Source organism: Hypomesus transpacificus, chromosome 6 (assembly GCF_021917145.1).
Source record: "Hypomesus transpacificus isolate Combined female chromosome 6, fHypTra1, whole genome shotgun sequence".
NCBI classification, from domain to species: Eukaryota; Metazoa; Chordata; class Actinopteri; order Osmeriformes; family Osmeridae; genus Hypomesus; species Hypomesus transpacificus.
Window position 1 is genome coordinate 10,907,940 of NC_061065.1, and position 25,356 is coordinate 10,933,295.

General features: G+C 48.4%; 2 protein-coding genes across 2 annotated transcripts in view; one reads left to right on the forward strand and one right to left on the reverse strand.

Moving 5' to 3' along the window:
• Positions 1-618: 618 nt before the first annotated feature.
• mrpl19 (mitochondrial ribosomal protein L19) lies at positions 619-2,993 on the reverse strand. Its single transcript, XM_047021270.1, has 6 exons — positions 2,893-2,993; positions 2,501-2,627; positions 2,288-2,406; positions 2,038-2,172; positions 1,735-1,916; positions 619-1,551 (listed from the first exon to the last, which is right to left on the reverse strand). Exons 1-6 carry the CDS (start codon positions 2,969-2,971, stop codon positions 1,330-1,332), a joined length of 864 nt encoding a protein of 287 aa, XP_046877226.1. The 5' UTR covers positions 2,972-2,993; the 3' UTR covers positions 619-1,329.
• Positions 2,994-3,480: 487 nt separating this feature from the next.
• Positions 3,481-25,356, forward strand: part of LOC124468488 (protein eva-1 homolog A) — a 55,031-nt gene continuing 33,155 nt past the window's right edge. Inside the window, exons 1-4 of the mRNA XM_047021247.1 lie at positions 3,481-3,784; positions 19,887-20,107; positions 21,561-21,687; positions 22,701-22,853. Of these exons, the coding sequence (XP_046877203.1) occupies positions 3,676-3,784; positions 19,887-20,107; positions 21,561-21,687; positions 22,701-22,853 (610 nt within the window). The 5' untranslated portion in view covers positions 3,481-3,675. The remainder of the gene's footprint in view (positions 3,785-19,886; positions 20,108-21,560; positions 21,688-22,700; positions 22,854-25,356) is intronic.

Consider the following 25,356-nt stretch of genomic DNA (forward strand, 5'->3'; position numbering starts at 1 on the left):
TCTCTGTCTGCTCCTGTAATGTGGCCAAATTAGAGTGCAGGGAGTAAAAACACACAGATAAACACACACATAGGACATACACACACACACACACCAGGATACACTCACACATAGCAGACTTTACACACCCGGTCCAACGGTTTTTACATGCCATACTTACACTCTGCAACATACCATCTCGCAACCACAATTTTCCATCCACAACAGTTAAACCTTGTCATAAAAAACCTTTGTGAACTCCCTTTCCTACAGCTTTCAGTAGGATGTGGAAGATTTCCATTGGTTTTTCGTGGTGTTTTGAATACTTCCATTCTATTTTTCTCTTTTAAAGTGTCATTCTAAGAAACACCAGCTGAGTTTACTGAACTCTTCACATTCTTTAGGTGTCTGTGGAGACAGCTCCTCGACGTTCAACAGACCAACATCGCCACCTAAAGCAACACTGAAGTATGACTACACAGAACCACTACATCAAACAAATGCTATTACTGTCATATTTTGTGCACCTAAAATATTAGGTGCTACAAATATTTATTGTAGCTCATTTAGAGATGGTCGAAACCTACTGATTTCATATCTGCACCCAAATAGAATTACAGAGCGCAAAATGCAGAGACTTGAGACAGACTTGACAGCTAAGAGTAAAAAAAACCTGGAGACTTCATGTTTTTGTTGGTCATATTGTAAGCAAGAGCAGTGGCCATGTTTAAATCGATCCTTGCCGAACATCATCGATGCAATAGGGGTTCTTGCTATATAGGATTCCAAACACAATATGCACTATCAAACAGAAAAAATCCCCAAATGATTGATTTTTTTTAATTTATAAACAAGATGAATTGACTTGAATTCTGGTAATACAACATAAACACAATGGCGGGGACAACAAACTCAGTTCCATAGATTAATAAAGACATAATCCATCATGACCTCACAGTAACACAGACCTTCTGTCCTGGATAGACCAGCCTGCTCAGAGACAGGCTAAACATGCACACACCAAACTATGAACACAGAGCAGCACTGTTGAACTAGGCTGTTTTAGATGCAAGCTCAGCAGGGACGTGTCTGTGTCCTAGTGTCTCTGCTGGTCCTCTAAGGCAGCAGCTAGTATCTTGTTCCCCATGGATTGGTTTGTCCCTGTGGGGGGAGTTCTCTGTCAAGTGCAGAGGGCTGGTTGGTGGGGTAGGGTCTGGAGGAGAGGGTGGGGGTGGTGGTCCACCCTCAATGCCCCTCTCAGTGATTATGTCAGAGTCATCTACAATGGTGAAAGGCTTGATTTCCTGCTCCAAACAGCCGTTTGACTGATGAGGCCGGTCTAGGGACCCATCACTTGCTCATATCCTGCTTCACCTCCTTCAGGATGTTCTCCTCTAATCGGGAGGTGTCGTACTCCTTCAGCATGTCGTACTCCCTCCAGGGCTGTGCCCACTTCTGGGCATGCTCCATCTGCTCTGGGGTGAGGCACAGCTCAAAGCGGATGCCCTTTATGTTGAATATGGGCCGTTCCCAGCGCTTAGACCAGGGCTTGGGCCTCATACGAACTCTCATCTGGAGAGGAGGGGAGGAGAGATTGCAGGAGGTTTGGGAGAAAAGAGAACAGAAGAGTTCAAAGAGAGCGACAAGACAGATTTAAATAGCTATACATTTGACCCAATCCAAACATTGACATTGAACTACAGAAGCCGTAAAAAAGAGTATATGTCTTTCTGCCCCCCATGTGGTCCAGCTCACCGTGTTGATGGGCACGTCTCCAGTGGGGGAGGAGGAGACAAGCTTCATGTCTGGGTCCACAGTGCTGTACTCAGGAAGGGCATCTCTCAGGTACATCAGGTTCTCATCCAGCCTCTTCTCCAGCTTCAGAACCTCGATCTTCTGAATTAGAGGGCTGTACATTTCATAGCAGATTTCTACCCCTGGAGTTGGGGTAGAGGGATGGAGGGAGAAGGATAAAGTTCAAATAGTTTATTACTTCATATTGGATCGGTTTGTATTATTGATTTAATCTATGTCCCTTTTAATCTATGTCTCCCTCACCTTGGTTTTCAATGATGTTTCTTAATATAAACGTAGCACCAAGTCCCTTGCCACCTCGTTGGAGGCAGATGCCCACAAAGCGGTTGCTTTTACCGCTGGCATACTGGTCAGTCATGGTCACAGCTAAGATACTACCTACACAGAGGACCGCAATAACGCACGGAACTTGGTTATTAAAAGTAGCAAGGGAGAGCAAAATTGCATCTACTTCTTTATTATCAATATGGAACACTCGGCATAAAAGTCTTACCGACATAGAACTCAGGAATGTTGAGCACCTTCCTCCGACGATACATGTCTTTCCTCTCGATGGCAGCTTTCAACGGGTTTATCCTCTGACGAATCGGGATGAACTCTGGGCTTAAAAACCTGTGTTTAGAGATGCAAAGCGCAAACTTGAGCACAAGATTGGTAGTAGTAGCATTTTGAAACAATGATATCTGATTCGTCTAATTTTGCATACTTCCGCAGTGAGGCCGCGGTCTGAGTTTTGTCGATAATGACAGGTTTTGGTGGCGGGGTAAACTTGGAAGGCTGGTCAGTGTCGTCACTCCCAAGGGCGAGGCGAGGCAAAGATGTGGACAGGAATCCTACAGTTAGACAACAAATACATGTAACAAAACACAATTTTGCCACCTTTAGATTTGTGCAGGCAACTAACAGCTAGCTAACGATAGAGTTTGTCACGGTGACTTCTCCTTACATTCTAGGAGTCAAGGAAAATACCAGATAGGCTATGGATGTGAACGCGCTACTTCAAGTTGAGTATAGTCAGACAACTATTCAAATAGACATAACCTAGAATGCAAAATTCACATAATCACCTACAATAGTACGTATATATATGTGACTTACGTTCATTTTGATTGTGCTGATACCGTAATAATCTAACTGAACACAGAACATTGTAGAGCCTCCTTGCGCAGGCAGCCATGATTGAATTGCTGACCTTCTGTTGTCACATGTGGGGAGATGGTACGGAAGCCGAAACAAGAACACAGTGTCAAAAATGCAATTTGCATTTGAACTGTAGTTTTTTCCGTGGCCCACAAGGTGTCACTAATGTATTAGATCATGTCCAGAGACGCTTTGAATGGATGTGCAACAACCACAGACCAAAATTCGTAGTATATAATGCATTTATTGGAAATCAAGAATGCAATGAAATACATTATTTATTTGTTGGCGGTGATGGAAAGCCTGGTGAGGATGATGATGTTGATGATGATGATGATGATAATGATATGTTGGCTATTATGTATACATATTTTTGTAATTGCTGATCAAAATATTTTTGATTGTAACAGCCACTGTTAGCCTATACAAAGCCATGAAATAACAAGTTGTAACGTGATTGTAAATAAGGATAGAAATTGGGGGCTTTGAGACCACGCGGACAACGCTCCAACAGGTGGGCTGCCGCTCCAGTAACACGCAGTAAGAAATCGGGGCAGTGTTCCGCCGCCACTGTCCCGAGCCCTCGTCCCTACCCTAGTCGTCCTGAAATGGAATGATGAGGAGATTCAGAGCACGAGCCATGGGACAGAGCATCTACTGCTTATGACGCAGATCCTAAACGCCACGCGCCTCCTGGACCTTTTTTGAGGAGAAACTCCGCACCTTCTTAATGTTTCAAGGATGTTCTTCCCAGATGGGAGTCTCTCAGCTATCAATTATGCGCTCGTGTTGGGAATAATGTGCCTCACCGTCTTCTGCAACTTCACCAGAAGTTCCTCCGAGTTTTCAGGTGGGGAAGCATGATAAATATAGTGTGAAATCATTTGTTGTTTTTTTGTATGTGCTGCAGGTATAATTGTTTGATAATTATGATGGTGAAAAGTTATCATCTCGTCTGGAAGAAGCCCATGCTGCTTAAGGAGACCCAGAACACACCAGGCTCTTTTAATTGTAATTCTTTACAACTGGTTTTGCTTGCCGTCTGTTCAGTCTGTTCTTCTGGCGTGTTGAAGCACGTAGTGTGTTTTCTCTTCATAAATCATATACTGTAACCTTTAAACATGCGGAAAAGCGCGTGTATGGCCTGCAGTGCTGGGGTGTTGTGCTTCGAGCTGACCCACATGCGGAGCGGAGGGAGCAGAGAATTAAAGTCTGATCGAGCTGTGGTAATCAGCGAATTGTATTTGCTCATACACAGATTTCTAAATAATCCTCATGATCCTGTGTAGGCGAGAGGACGAGGTATTGTAGCTAATGTTTTACTACAGGCGTATGGTGTTGTGTTGAGAAGTCTGTCTGCCACAGTCCAGTGTAGGGATGAAGTTTTACACTGCTCCGCACTAATGTGAGAGTTCTGACCTGCGAGACGAAAGTCTACAGGAATGCAGCCCTGTGACAGTTCTACCGGCCGTTCGTGTTTGCCTTGAATTTTTACAACATAAACAAGGGGGTGAACAGCGCTGGCTTAACAGTGTCAGGTAAATAAACCAAATGTTAGGTGCTTTAACCCATACCCTCATTGTAACAAATCTTTAAGCTCTTCTCACCTTGACAAGTTATAATGGAGAAGACATAGTAACATACAAATATATAAGATTGATTTATCGACGGAAACTATAAGAGGTCTAAATTATAAGGGAGTCCTAAAGACAGAAATGAATGAAAAGAGGATAAAGACAAGTAGAACGCTGGCAGTACCCTAGGAGAATGGTGAGGCCCACTGTACACAGAAATATGGATACACTTCAGATTTGTCTTTTTTCATGTACACATACTTCAGCACCATAACAAAGTGTAGGGTAAAAAGAGCCTCCTTTGTGAGAGCGGAGAGCAGCTATCTCCAGCAGGACTGAGGAGGTAGAGCAGCTATCTCCAGCAGGACTGAGGAGGTAGAGCAGCTATCTCCTTCAGGACTGAGAAGGTAGAGCAGCTATCTCCAGCAGGACTGAGGAGGTAGAGCAGCCATCTCCAGCAGGACTGAGGAGGTAGAGCAGCTATCTCCATCAGGATTGAGGAGGTAGAGCAGCTATCTCCAGCAGGACTGAGGAGGTAGAGCAGCTATCTCCAGCAGGACTGAGGAGGTAGAGCAGCTATCTCCATCAGGACTGAGGAGGTAGAGCAGCTATCTCCAGCAGGACTGAGGAGAGAGAGCAGCTATCTCCATCAGGACTGAGGAGGTAGAGCAGCTATCTCCAGCAGGACTGAGGAGGTAGAGCAGCTATCTCCATCAGGACTGAGGAAGTAGAGCAGCTATCTCCAGCAGGACTGAGGAGATAGAGCAGCTATATCCAGCAGGACTGAGGAAAGAGAGCAACTGTCCCAGCAGGACTGAGGAGGTAGAGCAGCTATCTCCATCAGGACTGAGGAGGTAGAGCAGCTATCTCCAGCAGGACTGAGGAGGTAGATTCGCTATCTCCAGCAGGACTGAGGAGGTAGAGCAGCTATCTCCAGCAGGACTGAGGAGGTAGAGCAGCTATCTCCAGCAGGACTGAGGAGAGAGAGCAGCTATCTCCATCAGGACTGAGGAGGTAGAGCAGCTATCTCCAGCAGGACTGAGGAGGTAGAGCAGCTATCTCCATCAGGACTGAGGAAGTAGAGCAGCTATCTCCAGCAGGACTGAGGAGATAGAGCAGCTATATCCAGCAGGACTGAGGAAAGAGAGCAACTGTCCCAGCAGGACTGAGGAGGTAGAGCAGCTATCTCCATCAGGACTGAGGAGGTAGAGCAGCTATCTCCAGCAGGACTGAGGAGGTAGATTCGCTATCTCCAGCAGGACTGAGGAGGTAGAGCAGCTATCTCCAGCAGGACTGAGGAGATAGAGCAGCCATCTCCAGCAGGACTGAGGAGATAGAGCAGCCATCTCCAGCAGGACTGAGGGGTTTTGTTTACAGTGTAGTAAAGCAGGAAGGAGGCTTTGTGTCCATCTGAATGGTCCCTAATGACTTTTCTAATGGGGTCAAATGAGCTGATAAACACACTACGGCCCAGGGGAAGGTGCCAGGGAACAGATGTGTTAAAGTGTGTGCGTGTCTAATGAGCCACTAATGGTATCGGTGTCGACACAGGTGGTTTTCAGAAGAAAAAAAAACACCGAAAGTTTTAGCTCTCTGTTTTGCATAAAGGGCTCAGGGTTATCCGGAAACTGACCGAGATTGTGTTAGTCAATAGCCTTTCATATACGAACACAACAGTACCACCCACAGACCATGTTTGTCTAAACCAGTTCCTTCCAGATTTGCGTACCAAAATCCCATCTCAGAAGCGCTTATTGAACCATTGTAGGCCGGAGTTAATGTGCTGAAATCTCGAATTCTCAGCTTTTGAGTAACATAAACACATTTCATCCATTAGGGGACTTTGCCACAGGACTTTTCAATGGTCCATTGACTCCACATTGTTCTTCTGGGGGATGGGAGGGAAACTCCATTGTCATACAGACTAGGTTCAAACATTCCAAGTTCCCAACATTCTACAGGTCATGCGATGTGTAGCCTGGGAGTTCTACTGTGTACGTTTTGTTCACCAGGAACTTGACACAAGCCTCTTATAAGGCATCATTTATGTTTGAATCAAGAGTAAGTGCAGCCTCAGCATTCCCCAGGGGACACAGGGACCCCCAGCCGGCACATTCCAAGCCAGCTGGAGGCTCCCTGGAGAAGGGGACTAGCAGGGCAGGGCTGGGATGGACAGATGCTGCGGAGCTGGGGACAGGAGATGACAGAGACATGAAATCTGTCAGGAGAAGGGATAGAGAGGGAGAGGGGGGGGGGGGCAATGGGTGGATAGGGATGAGTGAGATAGAGAAAGATGTGGGGAGGGGGGGTGTCGAAAGAAACATTGAAATAGAGTGAGACGTGAGTGAGAGAGAGAAAGTGGGGTAGAATCAAAAGGGATTGAGAGGAAGTAAGTGTGTTTTTGTGTTCAAGAATGAGTCATAAGTCTAGTGTATGTTTTATGTTTGAAGATCACCAGTAGGATTGACTGAATATTGGTTTTAGTTTGCAGTCACAGTACAGTACACCTTTTTTTTATCAAACCTTGATCCAAAAGTAAAAACAAACTCTGCAGGAGGTTAAACAAACTCATCAATCTCCCTAAGTTATCATCTGTTATTCCAGCACACAGCTGTCTGAGAGACTAATTAGAAGTGAGGAGTGAGTGTTTCATCTCAGTAGGCCTGGGGCAGAGCTAGCTAGCACTTAGCACTTTAATATGTTCCCTCAGAATCATCCTGTATCACCTTCCCTTCATAGTTAAAGTGCTGATGAAAATTAAGAAAAGAAACATTAGTCACCCTCAGAAAGTAGCATTAGTCATCCTCAGAATGGAGGGTTTCAAGGGACAAACTGACAACAGTTGTGATAAACCGTTGGCCTGTGTTCTTTTCTTTTGAAGGATACGACCGCTTTCTCTTCTCCCCAACACACACCTGCCAGTAGGACCTCAGCTGCATGCATATGTAGAAGTCTCTCCGTCAGTGTCACCCAGGCCCTGGCCCCATGGAGGGTCCTTGCTAACGCCCCATAATGGCAGACCCACCAGGGTGTCTGAGTGAAAAATGCACCCCTCCCCCGAGGCCCCCCCCATACTGTGTCCTATAAAGCTGTAACTATGAGACCCATTCAGCGCTCCATCAGTGAGATGTGGGGCTGTTTAAAGGTCAATGGGTCAACCGAGGTCAAACCATCCCAACTTGTGTGTATGGGCGTGTGTGTGTGTAGCTGGAGGGCTAATGATCCATCTTCTCCTCTCCTTCTGGTAGGGAGGCTGCATGGTCAAGTGAAGAGAAAAGAAACACAACTTGAATTTGTTATTCTGCACTTACTTTTTTTCTTCAGCTCTGTACAGTTGGATGTACAGATATGAACAGAACATTTTGACAATTGTTAATCAATTTTTTACTGACATCCAGCTATTACCAAATCATATTTTTATTCTCACACACGGTAGCATGTGTTAGCAACAGCCCACATCATCAAGACCAGTCTAACATCACTTGCATCACTAGTCCAAAGCCTCACAGTCATTAAAGTAACACTAATCTATTTTGTTGTGTGTGGATCCATCGTTTACCTTGTTAGCTCTGTGATGCTAAGTTGGCGCCCGCTAGCCACAGAAAGGTCACTCTACCCTTACCCAGTGCTGCGTGGTTAGGGTTGTGACATGGGCCGGCCGGCCCAATACGGTCAGCTATGGGTCGTGCTGGTGTTGCCATGTTCACTAATGGCTGCAGAAAGGCCTCTCACACCACTAACAAAGCAGCCAGAAGCTTTATTGGCTGGCACTGAGACAAAGAAGCACTGTGGCTCGATGGAAACTCAGTGTATCACAAAGACGAAGTGTTGGCTAAGCTGCATGACCAGTGTGACTCTACCAGGTAGGACTGGGGAATGCAGTTCAATTTGCTCTACTGACTTCACAAAAACATAATTATGTTGCTGAACCACAAAATGATTGTCTGTCTCAGGAGGTTGGGCCAACGCTGACAAGGCAGAGAACAGTTTAAGGAGAGGAGGGAGGAGGAGAGGAGGGGTGGGAGGAAGGAAGGAAGGAAGGAAGGAAGGAAGGAAGGAAGGAAGGAAGGAAGGAAGGAAGGAAGGAAGGAAGGAAGGAAGGAAGGAAGGAAGGAAGGAAGGAAGGAAGGAAGGAAGGAAGGAGGAGAGAAGGAGAGTAAGAGGGAAGAGCGGGGAGGAGGGAGATGAGGGGAAGATAGGAATTAACGAAAGCTTGACCATTAGGTTTAGGTCAACACTCACCTCTGGGCATGTTTAGGATTACCTTTCTAAATGCTGATTACTATCTCTCTCTCTCTCTCCCATACACACAGTCACACACACCTCCTTGAGGCCTCTCGTATCTTAATCCTGGTCTGGGTTTGGGAGTGACCTGCCCTGTCCCCTCTCCACACCTCTCCACTTCTCTACTCTCTCAACACCCCCCCCCCCCCCCCCCAGCTCTGCTGTGTGTTTTACTTGACCCTCCCCCTTTAAAAAAATAACCACACTCCCACCCATCCATATTAATGCTGGATGTTCCCTCAGCGCTGATTAGATTCCTCTGCTTCAAAATTACATGGCAATTCACCATGTCCAACTGAATACTTTGTTTACAATGGTGTCCTGTCTAGACCAGAGTCAGACTGGCTAGTCTGCCTACATTTACCTTTTCGCCCATTTACTTCCCCTTAACACACATACACACACTCTCACAGACACACACCCACCCACACACACACACACAGTGCTCCTCCCAGGGCTTGCTTGATCACTGTTTCTGTGTCAGTGCTCCAGGTGAGCTCTGTCAAAACAAATCCTGCCTCCTGTTTGTTATGTCTACTGAGAGGGGGGGGGGGAGGGGAGGGGAGCAAGGGGTGCCACATGGACAGTATTCTGTAGAACTGGAATGAAAGGAAGGAAGAAAGAAAGTTAATCAAACAGCATCTTTTGTATGCATGTTTCTAGGGAGTGGGTTGTGAGAGATGTTGTCTTATCCCTGGGTTCTAAAGCTTTGTGTTGGACTCACAGAACCACTGCTATCTTGGCTCTGGATATCAATAAACTTTGATGTTTAAAAGTTTGTGTTTGCATGAGGCCCTTTGTTGTGTTAAGTAATGTACTATTTTACAGTCAAACTTGCCACAATACAGTATTACTGTAATCCGAATAATAATAATCCAAAATAAGTTGTTTACAAACATACTTGTGAGTGTGTGAGCTTGCCCATCAACACTAGCCTGTCGTGTCCCTCCCTCCCTCCCCTCCCTTCACATACACTCACATTGCAGAAGATGACCAGATGTTTGGCTGTGTTGTGTTTTGTATTGTTTACTGAGGGCCCCAACTCTACTCTTTTCTCTCAGTTTCTTTTCCATGTGGTGCAACATCAGTCCCATAAATGCCACCACAGGGCAAATATCACTCTGCCTTTCTTTGAACGCCCGGACAATTGACCGCAAATGAGATTTAGCCAGTTGAGGCTGTTTCTACTGTTTCTGTCATATGTAGTTACCTTCGCCTATGGACTCCAGCTACTCTCTACAGATGTTCATCATGTGATGCATTATCTGAGTGTTTAAATGTATAGGCTCCTAAGTAATTACAGTTGAATGAGACAGAGTTATTAGGTTTTGGCTAGTCTTTTCAGGTCTAGGCACGTTGACTCTTCCTGAGCCAGAGTGCCGCGTCAGCCCGGTGGCCAGTAGACGCGAGCGAGGGAGCAGAGAGCATCCTGAAGGAGCTGACGCCTGCTACCTGGTTTGACTGCAGCAGCTGTAGTAATGAAGTGATGAAATGTGAAGACAAGAACGAATGCTGTTCTGGAGCCCAGCCCCAGCACCAGGGCGTCAGCATATGGCCTATCTGGATGTCCTAATCAACCTCTAGGCAGTGGAGGATTCTTCCAGTAAATCTGTTAACTCCACAGCCAACCCTAACAGGCCAGCCCCTGCATTCTAAAACTTGTTTAAGAAAAATGGAATTCTTGATTCCAAATCCCAGTTGAGGCTTAGACAGAATTCTAAATCCCAACTGCCACACAGTTAACTAGTAATTCTGTAGTGACTATCTCAAACAAAGACTTTATTCAACGTTTCACCCCCTCTCCTCTCCTACCCTCCAACCAACCCACCAACCCAGTGTTGAATCCTAATATGATAATCATTATTTTAACGTAGGTTGCTAACCATTTTTAAAATGACTCTAATCGTCCAATCAGAAACAGTGTTTATGGTAAGTACTGTTATGGTCTGAGTTTCACTCCTGACGTTTTTAAACTTCGACCAGTTCCAGTCACTACAGGTGTGTTCATGTTTGGGGCTGGGGTTAAACAAACACATAGCCTACACACACACACGCACACCCACACATTCTCACACTGGCGTTTAGGAAGGATTCTTTAGTGACACTCTGGGACAACACCAACTTGAGCTGCTTGTCTCAGCTTTCTCTGTTTAGGCAACAGTGGCCAGGATCTCAGACAATAATGTCTGTTTTGATATTTGACACTTGGTATGTGAACTCAGAACCATGTATAAAAGTAAAAGCTTAAGTTTGCAGACACCCTCGGTCTTGTGAGATCTCTGTGAAGAAGGGACTGTTTTCATCCTGCCTTTATGGCCATAAGAGTGTCTTATGAGGTATACAACTGTATACAACTTTGTCGTTTTTGTATCAACCAATCAGCTTTGTGCTACGTTCCTCAACAGAATCAGTCTACCTCACTGTGTCCTAGAGACAGTAGCAGAATCGGCAGAGTGGAACAGATAAAGTAGACCATCAACGCAGACTGTGTCTGGAGCCTGCTCCTACAGGTGGAGAGACACACACACATACACACAGAGACACACACAAGCACACACTAAGACACAACCTATTAGACACAGTCTGTCTCTCTGTGTCTCTTTCGCAGACAGTTTTGTATGTATTTAGCGAGTATAATGCGTTTGTATAGGTTCATGTAGGGAGGAGTTGTTGTGAAGTACATATAGACTGATGTGTGTGTGTATGTGTGTGTGTGCAAGCGATTATCTACTCTCTTCCACACCACTTACGTGTGGCTATCAAATTATCCTCTCAGCACCCCCTCTCCCCTCCCCCAATCCCTGATCTTGTGTCTGAGGGAATGTCACGCTTTGATGCACCCCTCCCTCAATCTCTCTTCATCCCTCCTTCTCTCAATCCCTCCCTCCCTCTTTCTCTCTCCCCTTTTCTCTTTGTCATTCTCTCTTTTTGTGTCTCTCATAGCCTCCCTCCCTCTATCTTTCTATCTTTCCCTCACTCCTTTCTTTCTCTCTGTCTCTCTCTCTCTCCCTTCTTCTTCTCGTTATACTTGCCTTACTCCCCTTCTTAGGAGCTGATTTATGTTGGACTTAAGAGCCAGCTTGTTCCGCCCCTACCCAACCCCTCTCTGTTCACTTCTCTAATGCTCCCCTCCCTTTCCCTCTCCTCTTCTGACTCCTGCAATGCTCCCTCCATCCCTCCTTCCTTTCATGTGGCGTTCAGGTGGGACCAGAACAGTGCTATGAAGGAGGAGCTGGAGGTTTTAAGCTCCACTGGAGATATGCAGGGGTTGGGTATGAGGATACCCCTGATTGTGTGTGTGTGTCTACAGTGGGGAAAGGAGAAGAGTAAACCGATAGAGTCTGAGGTAGAGAGAAAGAGAGAGATTGTTAGTTGGAGAGGTAGAGAGAGAGGGGGCAGGAGGATCAGTCTAAACAACGGGGTATTGTGCATGCCCCCCCCCCCCTCCTCTCCCACCCACACCAGCCCAGACTGACAGGCTGTATTACAGCATGCTGTAGAACTCCTGTCTGGGCACTGCTAATCTGCCCCCCCCCCAGCCCCTCCTTAGGCACACACACATCACATAGGCTGGGAGGGAGAAAAGGAGGATGACGAGGAGAGAGAGAGAGCAAGAGAGGAGACCTAGGAGGAGGAGAGATAGGAACGCGAGCCGGTGGAGAGCTAGAGAAAGGGACAAGGAGAAGGAGAGAAAGACAAAGGGAGGACATAAAAGTTGAAGCAGGAGTGGAGGGGAGGTGAAGGGAGAGGTGGAGGAGCGATGGAACGAGACAAAGTAACAGGTTGAGTTTGCGAGGTGAGACGTCGAGACACAAGCCTCATCATGAGAAGGAAGAGACCATTGTTTTTCAGCACGCGCTTGACAGCGTGTGTGGGTGACTGAGGGAGCGATGACGGGAGGGAGGGATGAGTTTAGTAGGGGGAAAGGGCACCGGCAGGGCAAATGGCCCAGGGCGATGGGCCTGAGCTGGGCCAGGAGCAGCAGGGAGGAGGGTCCGTGTCTGGACGTCTGGAAGTGGACAGCAGTTTGACAGGAAACAAGCAGTTCTGAATTGAGGCACAGAGGAGAGTCCTGATTTTTCTAGGGTCAGAGGTCACCATACATTGATCACGATGGCTGAAAGAGGATACATCTGTCTCCCCTTTATCTCTGTCCCTCTTTCTCACACGCACACACACACACACGCTGTCTGGTTTTGACTGAGCGGGCTGTCCCCTTACTCTCCAAGGCTATAAAAGTGACTATTAAAAGTGACTGATTGTGTTTGTGTGGGTGTGTTTGACCCTGTGTGTGTGGGGCTGTTACACATGTTGGGTGTGTCCCGCCCCCCTACGGAGGACACAGAGAACCTCTCAGGAGGAGAGTGTCCCTGAGCTCACAGGAGGGAAGTGACCTTTGACCCCCCAGGGGTCCTCAGAACAGGCACACACTAGCAGGGAGGGCGCGGGAGACCGGGGCATAGTGTGCAAGTTTGTTTGGGGAAGAGTTGGGGGAGGGGAGGCAGTTAGCAAACAACAACCCACTGAGAGGGTTTCTAAGACCCCCAGATCAAGACTTGGCAGACGTTATGCACCCACACCCACACACACACACAGCCCCAGGAGTAGCTTAGAGTAGAGATCCTTCTCCCAGGTGGGCGTTGTTTTCATTCTGATCTCTGGCTGCTGTGGCCCAGCCAGCACGTGTGGACCTGCAGAGCCGAGTCTGGTCTACAGGCTTCTCCTCAAGCTTTCCAGCTTACCTTAGATTAGCCTAGCCTAGCCAGCAGGGTGCACAGCACCAGCCCATTCTCTGCTGCAGTCCTCCTGTGTTCCCAAGCCCATGGGTGTCCTCTGTCTCTTCTCTGGTGTGTGTGGTGATGCACAGCAAGCTCTGGCAAACTGCACCATGAACCGTTACTTGGCTTGCTGTGCTGTGCTGTATAGTGCGGTGTCCCGCCATGTCTTGCTGTGCTGGGTTGTGTTCTTGGAGAGGTGTTTGTGTCTGTGAGACCCCAGCCGTGCTGTTTGTTTTTGTGTCTGCAGTGTTGATAGTTTCAGCTGCCCCTGGTTCCATTCTCGCACAGGGGGGGGGGGGGAGGAGGGGGGGGCGCTATTGCTAAACTGATACCCCTATGCCCCTGACCTCTAACCCCGCCAGAGCGGGGAGGACTCCGGCCCTGCAGGGAGAGCTGGCTGTCGTGTCAGAGCGCTGTACTGTGGGGGTGAATGCCCAGGTTCGTTTGCCTTCTGTCTCCTATTCCAATGAGTGGTTATGGTGTGTGTGTGTACGCTGCCTTACTGAACTATTTACCTCTGATGGGGTTAAGTCCAGTTTTTTCAGTCCAAGCCAGGGGGGCTCCATTTGAGTAAGCCTCCTCAGCTGATCCTGTGTGTGTGCCTGTATGTCTGTCTGCATCCGCATGCATGCGTTTGTTACTTTGTGTGTATTTGCATTGTGTGTGTGCGAGGCACCACCCATCACAAGCTATCCATTATATACCATAAGTTCAGAACACACACACTCTCAGTCCCAGAGTTTGGTCGTCAGTTCAGCACACACACACACTCCCAGTCCCAGAGTCCCAGTTTGGTTCTATTTTGGAGCTGGGGCCTCCAGAAAGGAGGGGGGAGAAAAGAGAAGGAAGAAAGGAGGAGGAGAGTACAAGAGGAGGCGATAAGGACACAAGAAGGGGAAAAGACGAGACTGAGTGGAGGTGGAAAGAAGGAGAAGATGAGGCAGAGAGGAGGAGATAAGGTACAGAAGAGGAGGAGAGGAGGAGATAAGGAGAGAAAAAGAAAAAAAGGAGGGGAAACGAAGGAGGTTTAATGACAAGTGGAGTTAAAGCCACCAGGCCTGGCCACTGCAGCCACATCCTGCAGATCATGCAAACGTGCTTTTAAAAGATCTGGTCCGTGCACTTGCTCTCTCTCACTCTCTCTCTCTCTCTCTCTCTCTCTCTCTCTCTCTCTCTCTCTCTCTCTCTCTCTCTCTCTCTCTCTTTCTCTCTCTTTCTCTCTGTCTCTCTCTCTCTGTCTCTCACTCACCCACTCACCTCTCTCTCACTCTCTCTTTTCAAATGTTCCCCACTCATCCTTACTCTATTCATTAGAGACTCATGCCTCATTCAAGTGCTGGCGGAACGTGGCCTGTCTCACTTTGTCTTGCCCTCACTTGCTCTCCCCCCCCCTCTCTCCCCCCACTCTCTCACTCTCCAAATGTCTCTCTGCCCTACTCTCTCCATCCCTCTATCTCTCCCCTGTCCCACCACCCCTCTCTCTCTCCCTTCCCCCCTGTCTCCCCTCCCCTCTCTGGACGTGCTCCCCTGGGCTCCAGTGTGTTTCTCCTCCTGCCTGTGAGGAGAGCTCTTCCAGAGCGTGGGCTGTGGTGTGTCTGTGTGGAGGCCCACCTCAGCTCGCTCCCTCAGCGCCACATGAAGGAGGTTCCTCCTTCCCAGTCACTGCCTCCACAGCTGGCAGGGGCTCCAAATAACACCAATAAAGTCCCGTTGGTCTGCAAATGTGCCATGTCCAGAAGCACCAGATGAAGAGCGGCTGGTGCCTGCCGTCTCTGGACTGCTTTGGACGCTCACATGGGTTACTAGTTGATGCTATTCTCAGATGGAATTGCATTAAACCCATTCTGGCATGAAATAGCATAAACAGTTACATGTGTCTAACAGAAGCCTTTGTGGATGAATTGTTCGGGCTGCTAAATGGCTTGACAAATAAACTGTACCAATGCATCGTGTCATGGCTGCACCGTGAGAATTGTTTTATTTAGTCTTGTACAGCTGTAAAGTTCAGCTGAATCTACCTGTTAATCCAATAGGAAGAGTTGGCATCTTTCAAATCCTGGGGAAGCTTGTGAGAAGTCCCACACCTCCGACACACAGAGATAGACACGGCCCTGAACAGCACCGTGGAGCCTAACCTCATATTTCTCCTATCCCACCCTCCCTCCCTCTTCTCCTCCCACCCCCTTCCTATCTTCTCTCCTCTCTCCTCTCCTTATCTACTCATCTTGACCCTCCTTGCAGGCTTGAGAACTGCCCAGTTGTGCAGGTTTCCCACTAAGCTAGTTGATCATACATACACAAATGCACATATACACACACACACAAACATATACAAAGTGTTTACTCTAGGGGCAGGACCATGCCTGTGTGTGAACGTTTCCATGTTTTATCTAATCAGTTATCCCTGTGGAGGAAGTCTCTCTCTCTCTATCTCCCTCTCTCTGGCTCTGTACCTCTCCCTCTCTCTGGCTCTATTTCTCTCTCACTCTTTCTCTCTCCCTCTCTATCTCTAGGTTATCTACTTATCTCTCTCTCTCTCCTTCTCTCTCTCTCTCTCTCTCTCTCTCTCTCTCTCTCTCTCTCTCTCTCTCTCTCTCTCTCTCTCTCTCTCTTTCTGTCAATGATGTTGACACAGCACAGCAGTCCGTCCCTAATCCTCTTCCTACCTGACCCCTCCAGTGCCGGGTCAAGCTGTCCTCAGGTCACATGACCACAGATGAGGAATAAATCACTATCCTCTATGATTGGCTGACAGGTCACTGGATTGTAGTGGTTGTCAAATTAGGGATGAGTTAATATTGTTGGCTGTTGTCCGAAAAACGTGACGATAGTTCAGTCTAAGGTAGTATTAGATGTAGCATTAGGTAGCGTTCATGTATTTGATGTCTGCTAGTACAAGAAGGAAATGTCAGCTTATGTTTGCAACCATGATTATAGTCCTTCTTTGCATGCTTGAAGTACTTGCTAACACGACATGCCTGCTGTGATGTTGTGTTGTTATCATGCTGGTCTTCTCCTCTTGTGGATTCATACAGATTTTTATCCATTCGTTCACTCACTTATTCATTCATTCATATATTCATTTTGTCCGCAGACCTGAGATGGTTTCTTTAGTTTCTGTGGCGTTTTATGGAAGACAAATAAACCAGACAGTCATACATACCAGCCCGCTGGCTTTATGGAGGGAGAAGGTCAAACAGCCAGTAAAGGAGGGAGAGATAAAAGGAGGAGATTGTAGAGGAGGCGGAGGCGGAGGAGGCGGAGGAAGAAATACGTCTGGCTTTGTTCCGCCACCGCTGCCTCTGAGGGACAGCTGTCATTGGCTGGCTGGTTTACACAGGTGTCGTAACCCCGCCCCATTGTTCACTCTGAAAGGAGGCTTCAATCAACAGGTGGAACGCAGGAACAATGACCACGCCGCCAGAGACAAGGAGAGAGAGAGGGAAGAGACAAAGAGAGAGAGAGATAAAGGTTAAGAGAGAGTTGGGAAAGGAATGGAGATAAAAGAAAGAAAGAAAGAAAGAAAGGAAGAAAGGAAGAAAGAAAGAACAAGGCAAGTGAGAGAGGGGAGTGTGAAGCGAGAGACAGTAAAAAGAGAGACAGACAGAGAGTGAGAGTGAGGAAGGGAGGGAGGAATGAAAAGAGACAACGAAAAGGTGTAAGAGATGAGGGAGATTCTTGAGAATACGCCTCAAGGCATGTGTGAGACAATCGGTTTGTTTTTACCCACAATCCCCCAGCAGCAGTGGCAGTGGAGGAAGGTGTATCAGTGTGTCTGTGGCTCCAGAGAGGCTGTTGCTGAAGGGGCTCCAGGCGAGCCACCTACACCTCGGAGAAGCTCTTTATTTAGCCTGTAAGATAGAAGGACAGCTGTTCTTCAGTGTGGTTGTCTTCAGTTTCACCACCCAACATGCCCGTTGTCCTGGTTCAAATGTGTGCTTTTGGGGCATATTGTTCCACAATTCTGTGCATTGATTTTTCTTCCTTGAGATCTGTATGATAAAGACATAATCCCGAGTGCTTTTCTTCAGGATTAGGGTTGTTACGGCTTTATAGCAGGAATGATTTTAGAAGTAATCAGACATTAGTCATATTTCAAAAAAGGTGGTTTGTATTCAAAAGCTGTTTGTACTAAAACAAATTTGCTCTCCAGTTATGCCTCCCTGTACAAGACCCAGAGGTGGTTGCACACTGCCCCCAACACCCTACAGGCAAACACACACACCACAACAAGAAGAGCCAGGGTTGTAGCTTAACACTGTTGCATCAGGCCATAGCCTGTTGGTTTGAGTGTGGTGAGCCGAGTCTTGCTGAGGGCTGTGTTGTTGTTATTGTTTGTCTGTGTGTGGTCCTTTCAGATGCCAAGTTCCCACTCACCCTCTCTGGGAATGTAGCGGGCAAGGCCAACACCCCTGTGTGTGTGTGTGTGTGTGTGTGTGTGTGTGTGTGTGTGTGTGTGTGTGTGTGCACCTCATTCTGCTACAATGTCAACTACAGCTTTCAAGATGACAGCAGTAGATGTCAGCAGAAGTGTCTTATTGGAGCTGTCCTGCTGGTGCTGTTGTGCCCTAGCCTTCATGACCAGGGGAGAAAGCAGGTCATGTGACATACCCGGGTAAGTTAACTCCCCAGCTGACACCCAGCGTTGTAGCAACATTGCCAGTAGCAACATTGTGAATCAGCTGGTGGGTTAACTTACCCGGTTATGTTGCATAACCTGCTTTCTGGAATACCCCCCTGGTCTGGTTTTACTGCTGCAGAGGACAGCTCACACATATCAGTGTGCTCCCAGGGTTCCACAAACACTCCACATGCACTCCACACACACTCCACACACACTCAATGATGTAGCTGCTTAGGGTTGGTGTACCCATGGACTGATAACGCAGTGTCAATAAGCTTGTGAGACCGGTGTCAGTTTGTCTGTGTCTATACATGATTTGACATGTACTTCTTTACACTATCCAAAACAATAAATAAGCAGTGTTTATCCATACGCTGGAGTTATGAAGCTTGTTTTTATCAATGAAGGCCTGTGAGTAGACATGCATGACTGGAAGTAGTTCCCAGCTCTCTGTAGGCTGTGGTCTGAATGGTCCTTCAACAGATGCCAGTCAGCTTGACTGAAAGGTTCCGGAAAGAAGGAGAAATAGACACCATAGGAAAGAAAGAGGGAAGGAAAGAAAGGGAGAAAGAAAGCAGTGCTCTCCCCTTTATCTCCTCTCTCCCTCGCACAGGCAGGAATGTTAATGGTGCCGTTGCTTTGTGAAGAGGTTAGGCCCTTTTGACTGACGGACAGACAGACAAACTGACTGACTGACAGGCTGACTGACGGACAGACTGACGGACAGGCTGACTGACAGGCTCTGACAGGGCGTGCAGTGCAATCCCTGGAACTGAGCTTGAGAAGAGGCTCCAAACAAACCTCTCTCAGATGGGAATAGGCTGAAACACTAGACTTTAGCTTTAGTCTTGGTTAGCTAGGCTTACAGGCAGCTTTCAGCTAAGCTAGAGAGTCTTAACCAGCTCCCAATACACATGGTCTATTCTCCAGCAGGGCTGGATGCTAATGTAGCTAATGACGCTGAGGGTTTATCCTAGCATCTGTGTGGTGTGTGGTATGCCAGGCCTGGAGCCATGTCTGAGATAGTTGACTGAAGGCACTTGTTTGTCAGGGCTTGTTGATGTGTAACACAACTAATGGACCATGGAGGGATCTTCCTTAAGGTTCCTCCCACGTGTGTGTGTGTGTGTGTAGGAGAGACCACAGAGGCGTTCCCCTTGGTTTTCATGGTGTGTGTGTTCCACTGAGGGTGGTATTGAAAAATAACAACAAACAGAAGTCTTCACACCCGCTACACACTCACCACGCTACACGATAACGCCTCTCTGGATGACATCACCATGAAATTAGGGATTAGGAGAAAGGAAGGAGGTGAGAGGAGGCCCTGAGGTTGTCCAACTCATGCAAGACTAAGCAAGCAATACTGAACTGTGTGTGTGTGTGTGTGGGTGGGTGCGCTAGGTTTCTGTCTGCTTTGCTAAGCTGATTCTATGTATTCTGAATGATGTTTTTGTACAGTGGACCAATTGTAAAGACGGTTTGTGTAAAGACACAGTGTGAATGCTGCATTTGAACTTCCTGGTGCTTTAGACACGCACAGGCCTCCCCCCCACCCTGACAGACCTCACACACACACAATCATCCCAGCTGTCAGGATGGGTTTGCTCAGAGAGATCAAAACAAGAAAGCCACAGATTGTTGCCTTCCAGGCGTGTCCCTAGTAACCGTTGCTGTGGCATCCTTTTCTTTTAGGCTACCTGTCCAAAGTGTTGAGGAACTACACCGAGCAGGCGTGTGACGGAGACATCCTGTCGGTGCGCTGCCCGCCCCGCACCACAATCACCGTCCAAACAGCTTTCTACGGCAGGAGAGGCCCCTCCCACCCACTGCAGTGCCCGGCCTATCACCAAGCCTTCACAGAGACACGCCCACGAGAGGATGACTCACACTGTTCGGTGTCCACTGCCCTGCAGGTACCAGTGCTCTCTTAGCTGATGGGGTGATGTCGGTTTATCATCATGGGATTCTCTCTCTGTTCGTATCTCTGTATTTCTCTCTTTCTCCGTCTGTAGCTCTCTCCCTTGCAACATCTCTCCCGATCTTTCTCTCCCTCTATGTCTCTCTCTCTTTCTGTCTCTCTCTCTTACATTCCCTCCCTCCCTTAATAGACTCCAGGGTCAGTACTGACACCCCAGGGCTGAGGTTATTCCTCTGTAGGGGAGCCAGTCTGGCCCTGGCCCCCACACACAAAGCCATTCTCTCTTCAATCGATGTGATTGTGGCTAGACCGGAAGCCTTTTGTGTGTGTTTGTGTGGAAACACAAACACACCCTTACACACACAAACTCCAGTGAAGGTTTCTGCCACACAGCCATCTCCTTGGTTACCCCATGGGAGACAAGGGTGTTTTTTCTCTCCTCGTGCTCCTCCATGGTGTGGTGTTTGGTTCTGTCTCTAGCCAGCAGGGATCCGAGAGCGCACCCTCGATCCCCAGCTTTACAACCTGCTGAGAGAACTTCTTATAGCACCTGATGACATCACCCTCTTGATGTACTGCAGAAACTGTGCTCCACCTGTGGTCAGTGATAGGTGTTTCCAGAGATCGAGTCAGCCTGGCAGCATGTGGGGTGGGAGCCTGTGGGGTGGAGGTGTGTGGGGTAGCTGTGTTTCATTTTTCCGTAGCGTCTCCCTGAGCGTTGTGTTCCTCTAATGGCGCGTGGCAACATGTCAGCGTGCGCGTGAAGGCTGCAGACGCGCTTCGAATCCACGTGGGCGGCACGTTTGATTTTTACAGGAACACTCGCAGGTCACCTGGAGAAGAGAAGAGAAAAGAAGAAAGAAAAGATAGGAAAGGACTCTTGAGTCTAAGGGAGGAGAGGTGGGCAGGGCAGTGGAGGGGAGAGGTGACTCATGGGAGTTCTCCGAAGCATTTTAATTTCCTGTGGGTCCTGGGAATGATATGCCGAGGGAGAATTCCCGTGTTGTGGAATGCACTTACCTGTGTGACCCAACCAGGTACAGGGGAGTAACTGGAGACAAAGAGGAGAGGAGAAGAGAGGAGAAGAGAGGAGAATAGAGGAGAGGAGAGGAGGAGAGAGGAAAAGAGAGGACGAGAGAGGAGGAGAGAGGAGAAGAGAGGAGGAGAGAGGAGAAGGCGGGGTTAGCTCCTATGCTAGGTAGTTTCCTGTCAGTAGCAGTATTCCCATAGAATACCGCCTTGGAAGGAGGGCGTTTGAAGTGGTTTTAAGTTTGTTTGCCGCCGGTCTCACCAGCGCTGACTTTGTTCTCTGAATTGTTCTCTCTCTCCCCTCCCTCCCTCCCTCCCTCCCTCCCTCCCTCCCTCCCTCCCTCCCTCCCTCCCTCCCTCCCTCCCTCCCTCCCTCCCTCCCTCCCTCCCTCCCTCCCCCTCCCCCTCCCTCCCTGTAGAAGATGTTGGATGAGTGCCAGGACAGGAGGAGCTGTCAGGTGGTGGTTAACAGCCGTCTCTTCGGGACAGACCAGTGTCCTGGCAGCGCCAGCAGACACCTCACTGTGGGCTACAAGTGCAGGCCTTGTAAGTCTCTCAGTAACACATCCCTCACATTCTCCTCCTCTCTGTTCGTTTCTCTCTCTCTCCTCCATCTCCCACGCCCCGTTCTCCCTCCCACCCCCTTGCACACTCACCCCATGCCTCTCTCTCCGGAGCTAGCAGAGTGGATCATTCCAGAGGAAGCAAAACAGTGTTCTAATCCCACCCAGAGTGAAGTCACCTTTAACGACCCTGTGTGTGTTGGTGTGTGTGCGTGTGTGTGTGTGTGTGTGTGTGTGTGTGTGACTCTACAGTGGACAGGCAGTCACACTCAACTGACCAGGAGTGGGCAGTAATCCACTGACCTCTCCCCTTTCTGTTCTCCACCAGAAAGCCATCCAATCAACAGCTCTTTGTTCTTTGTCACTTAACCAATGACTTCTCTCCGGGCACAGCAGAATGGCTGCATAGGATGCTAGTGAGGTGCAACGGGCAGGTGTCACTGCCCATGAAAGGAAGGAAGGAAGGAGGAAGGGAGGGAGGGAAAGAGAGAGAGAAGGGGAGAGGGGGGAGGGATGATGCTGGAGCCTCTCTCTCTCTCTCCCACTCACTGCTGCATTCCTTTTCAGCTCCCCTCAGAGCCAGTAGACCTACTCTGTTACAGGTCAACTGTTATGTGTCTAATCTGGAATGCCAGTACATGGCTGCACATGCCCACTGAAAAGCACATCTCTGTGTTTTCCTAGTTATTATGAATCCATCCCTTTCTCATTAGTTTATGACCAGCATAAATGGCTTCTAAAGATAGGACCTCTCCCCAAACTCACATCACTATGCAGTCTGCTGCAGCACAAAAGTAATATCCAAGTGTTTTTGTGGCTCACACCCTCATGCTCTCTCTCTCTTTTTCTCTCTCTCTCTCTCTTGTTCTCTCTATTCCTCCCTCTCTCCATCTTTCGCCCCACCCATCTTTCCTTCCTTTCCTCTCCTTCCCTCCAATCCCTTCCTCCATCCCCTCCATCCCCTCCACCCGTCCCTCCGTCCCTCCATCCTCTCAGACGAGTATAAGAGCAAGGTGGCGTGTGAGGAGGAGAGGATGAAGCTGAGCTGTAAGCAGGGCATGCAGATCGCTGTCTACTCCGCCATGTTCGGACGGACCCAGCAGGGCATCCTGGAGTGTCCTCCCCACCACTGGAGGGCGCCGTCCGTAGGTGAGACCACCACTCTAGCCCCCCCCTGCCCCTCTCCACCGCCTCCTGCTCCTCGACCGCCTGCCGCTGCTGGGCCTGGATCTGTACCTGTATTTGTGAACAAAATGAACGTAAAACTTGAATACCCTCCAACACTCTCTTACCAATCACATTCCCAGACACTGTCATGTTAGCCTGTCTCCAATACAGGTTAAATAAATGGTACTCTACTTTCCCTCACAGGCTGGCTGATTGCCTGTGTGTAGAGGCTTGTGGTGCAGAGTTGTGGAGGCTTTGGGACTAAACTTCAGATCAGATCTGGACTGAGAAGCAACCAGGTTGACTCTACAACACCTGTAATGGTCCCAGAGCCACTCTGAGGCCAGGCTCAGACACAGCCACTCTGAGGCCAGGCTCAGACACAGCCACTCTGAGGCCAGGCTCAGACACGGCCACTCTGAGGCCAGGCTCAGACACAGCCACTCTGAGGCCAGGCTCAGACAGAGGAGAACACCTGGTGTGAAGACACTTTGTAGCTCTGCTGTGTTGTGGCATCACATGGGTTTGGTTTGAAGTGGTTTGTGTCATGTTCATGTTAACTGTTGCTCAAGTTTGAGAGGACATTGAGATAGAAAACCCCACACATACACACACACACACACACACACACTGCCAGGGGAATAGGAGTGGAATGTATATCAGATGTTTCTGTCATCTTGAGAGCTTGGCTCGTAGTAAGGGACAGTATTAAGTTCTGTGTGTGAATGTGTACAGTGTGTGTGTGTGTGTGTGGGTGTGTGTGTATGTGGATACTGTAAAGAGATGATCAGATGTAGCTCATTCTTGTTGAAGGGAATTTTAATAGCTGCATTCTTGGAACCATGACAGGTGTCAGTGTAACCATGGCTACAGCTGTGTTGTCCAGGCTCCTAGTGTTACCTGGGCGCTGTCAAACAGGGCCAGGGTTTCAAGACGATAATCCCAGAAATAGGTTTATTGATAATTACACATTAAGACCTTTTCACAATTTCCCGAAAGATAAGAATCACACGTTGTATCTGGCATTTCAGATGTTTTGTGTAGAGTGTTTGTGTGGAGACATTGCCTTAAGATCAGAGACATAGTGGCTCCTGGTGTGTGTGTGTGTGTGTGTATGTGTGTGTGTGTGTATGTGTGTGGAGACATTGTGTTAGGTAGAGGAGGGTCTAGTTGAAGGTGTGGGTCAGGCAGGACTAGTGTCCGGTGTCATTTGTCATGATTCACTATTCGAACAATGTACTGGGACATGCCCTGGAGTGGGATGGTGTGTTACGCATCTGTGAGTTCCTGTGTAAGTGTGTTCCTGTGTGTTCCTGTGTGTTCCAGTGTATCCGTGTCTGTGTGTGTGTGTGTTTGTGTGCGCTCGCACGCCAGTGTGTGTGTTGCTCGCACACATCTGTGTGTGTCGGAGGCGTCACGACCGGGTCAGCAGGCTGAATCAGATGTCAGTCACATGGTAATCAGAGACAGATATGAAGAACGCCTTTGTGTGTTTGTCCCCTTTGTGCCGTGTGGGAGCAGGTTGTGACGGGATGCCAGTGTCACCGCCACACCACCAGGTGGTCCTGGGATGAAAGACACAGAGAGTTTCCCAGGGAGAATGAACACAGTAGCTTGCATGTGTGCATTAGACTGATTGTCCTGTACTGTAACAGTAGGAGGATGTTACAATAGGCGAGATAATCGTTTCAAATACGAGTTAGACACACACACACACCATATACACATCCTTCAGCTTCTGTCTTTCTCCATTCTCTGCCCCCCACCCCCTAACACACACACACACTCCACCACACACACGGCCACATTCATTCAGTGACAGACAGTACTTAGTGGTGACCAAGCAGGAACCCCTATCAGTCAGGCTTTGATGTGGCCTCCTTGTCACTGGAGGAGGAAGATGGCCATGTTGAGTGACAGCTCTGAGGAACAGTGTTCATTATCTGTAAACGTTCTAACTTCTCTCTCTAAGTGATGTGTGTTTGGTCAGAACTCTTTAATCATGCTGTATTCACTAATAATGGAAATGTCGGTCTGTGATAGTGTGCATGTGTTGGTGGTGTGCGTGTGTGTGAAAACCAACCTGTGTGGGTTTGTTGGTGTGTACTTATGTGTGTGTGTGTATGTGGTTAGTGGTGGAACAGTAAGTTGCCTGAGGAGCTCCACCTGTACCACCTGAACCTAGACTGTTCCTGACACCTGCTCACACTCACACACACACACACACACACACACACACACACACACACGCTGTACACATATTGTAGACTGGTCCTGTTTGATCTGTGCGTTCCTCTGGCCTGGTGCTGGGCTGTGGACAGAGCTGTCGGTGTGGGGAGAATCCTCAAAGAGCACGTCCAGCACTCCTCTCTCTTCTCTCCTTTCTCATTCCTTCAGTCCTCCTCGCTGCTCTCTTATCCTCTTCCTTTATCCGAGCCAGCTCCCTCTTTCCTCTCTCTCTCTCTCTCTCTCTCTCTCTCTCTCT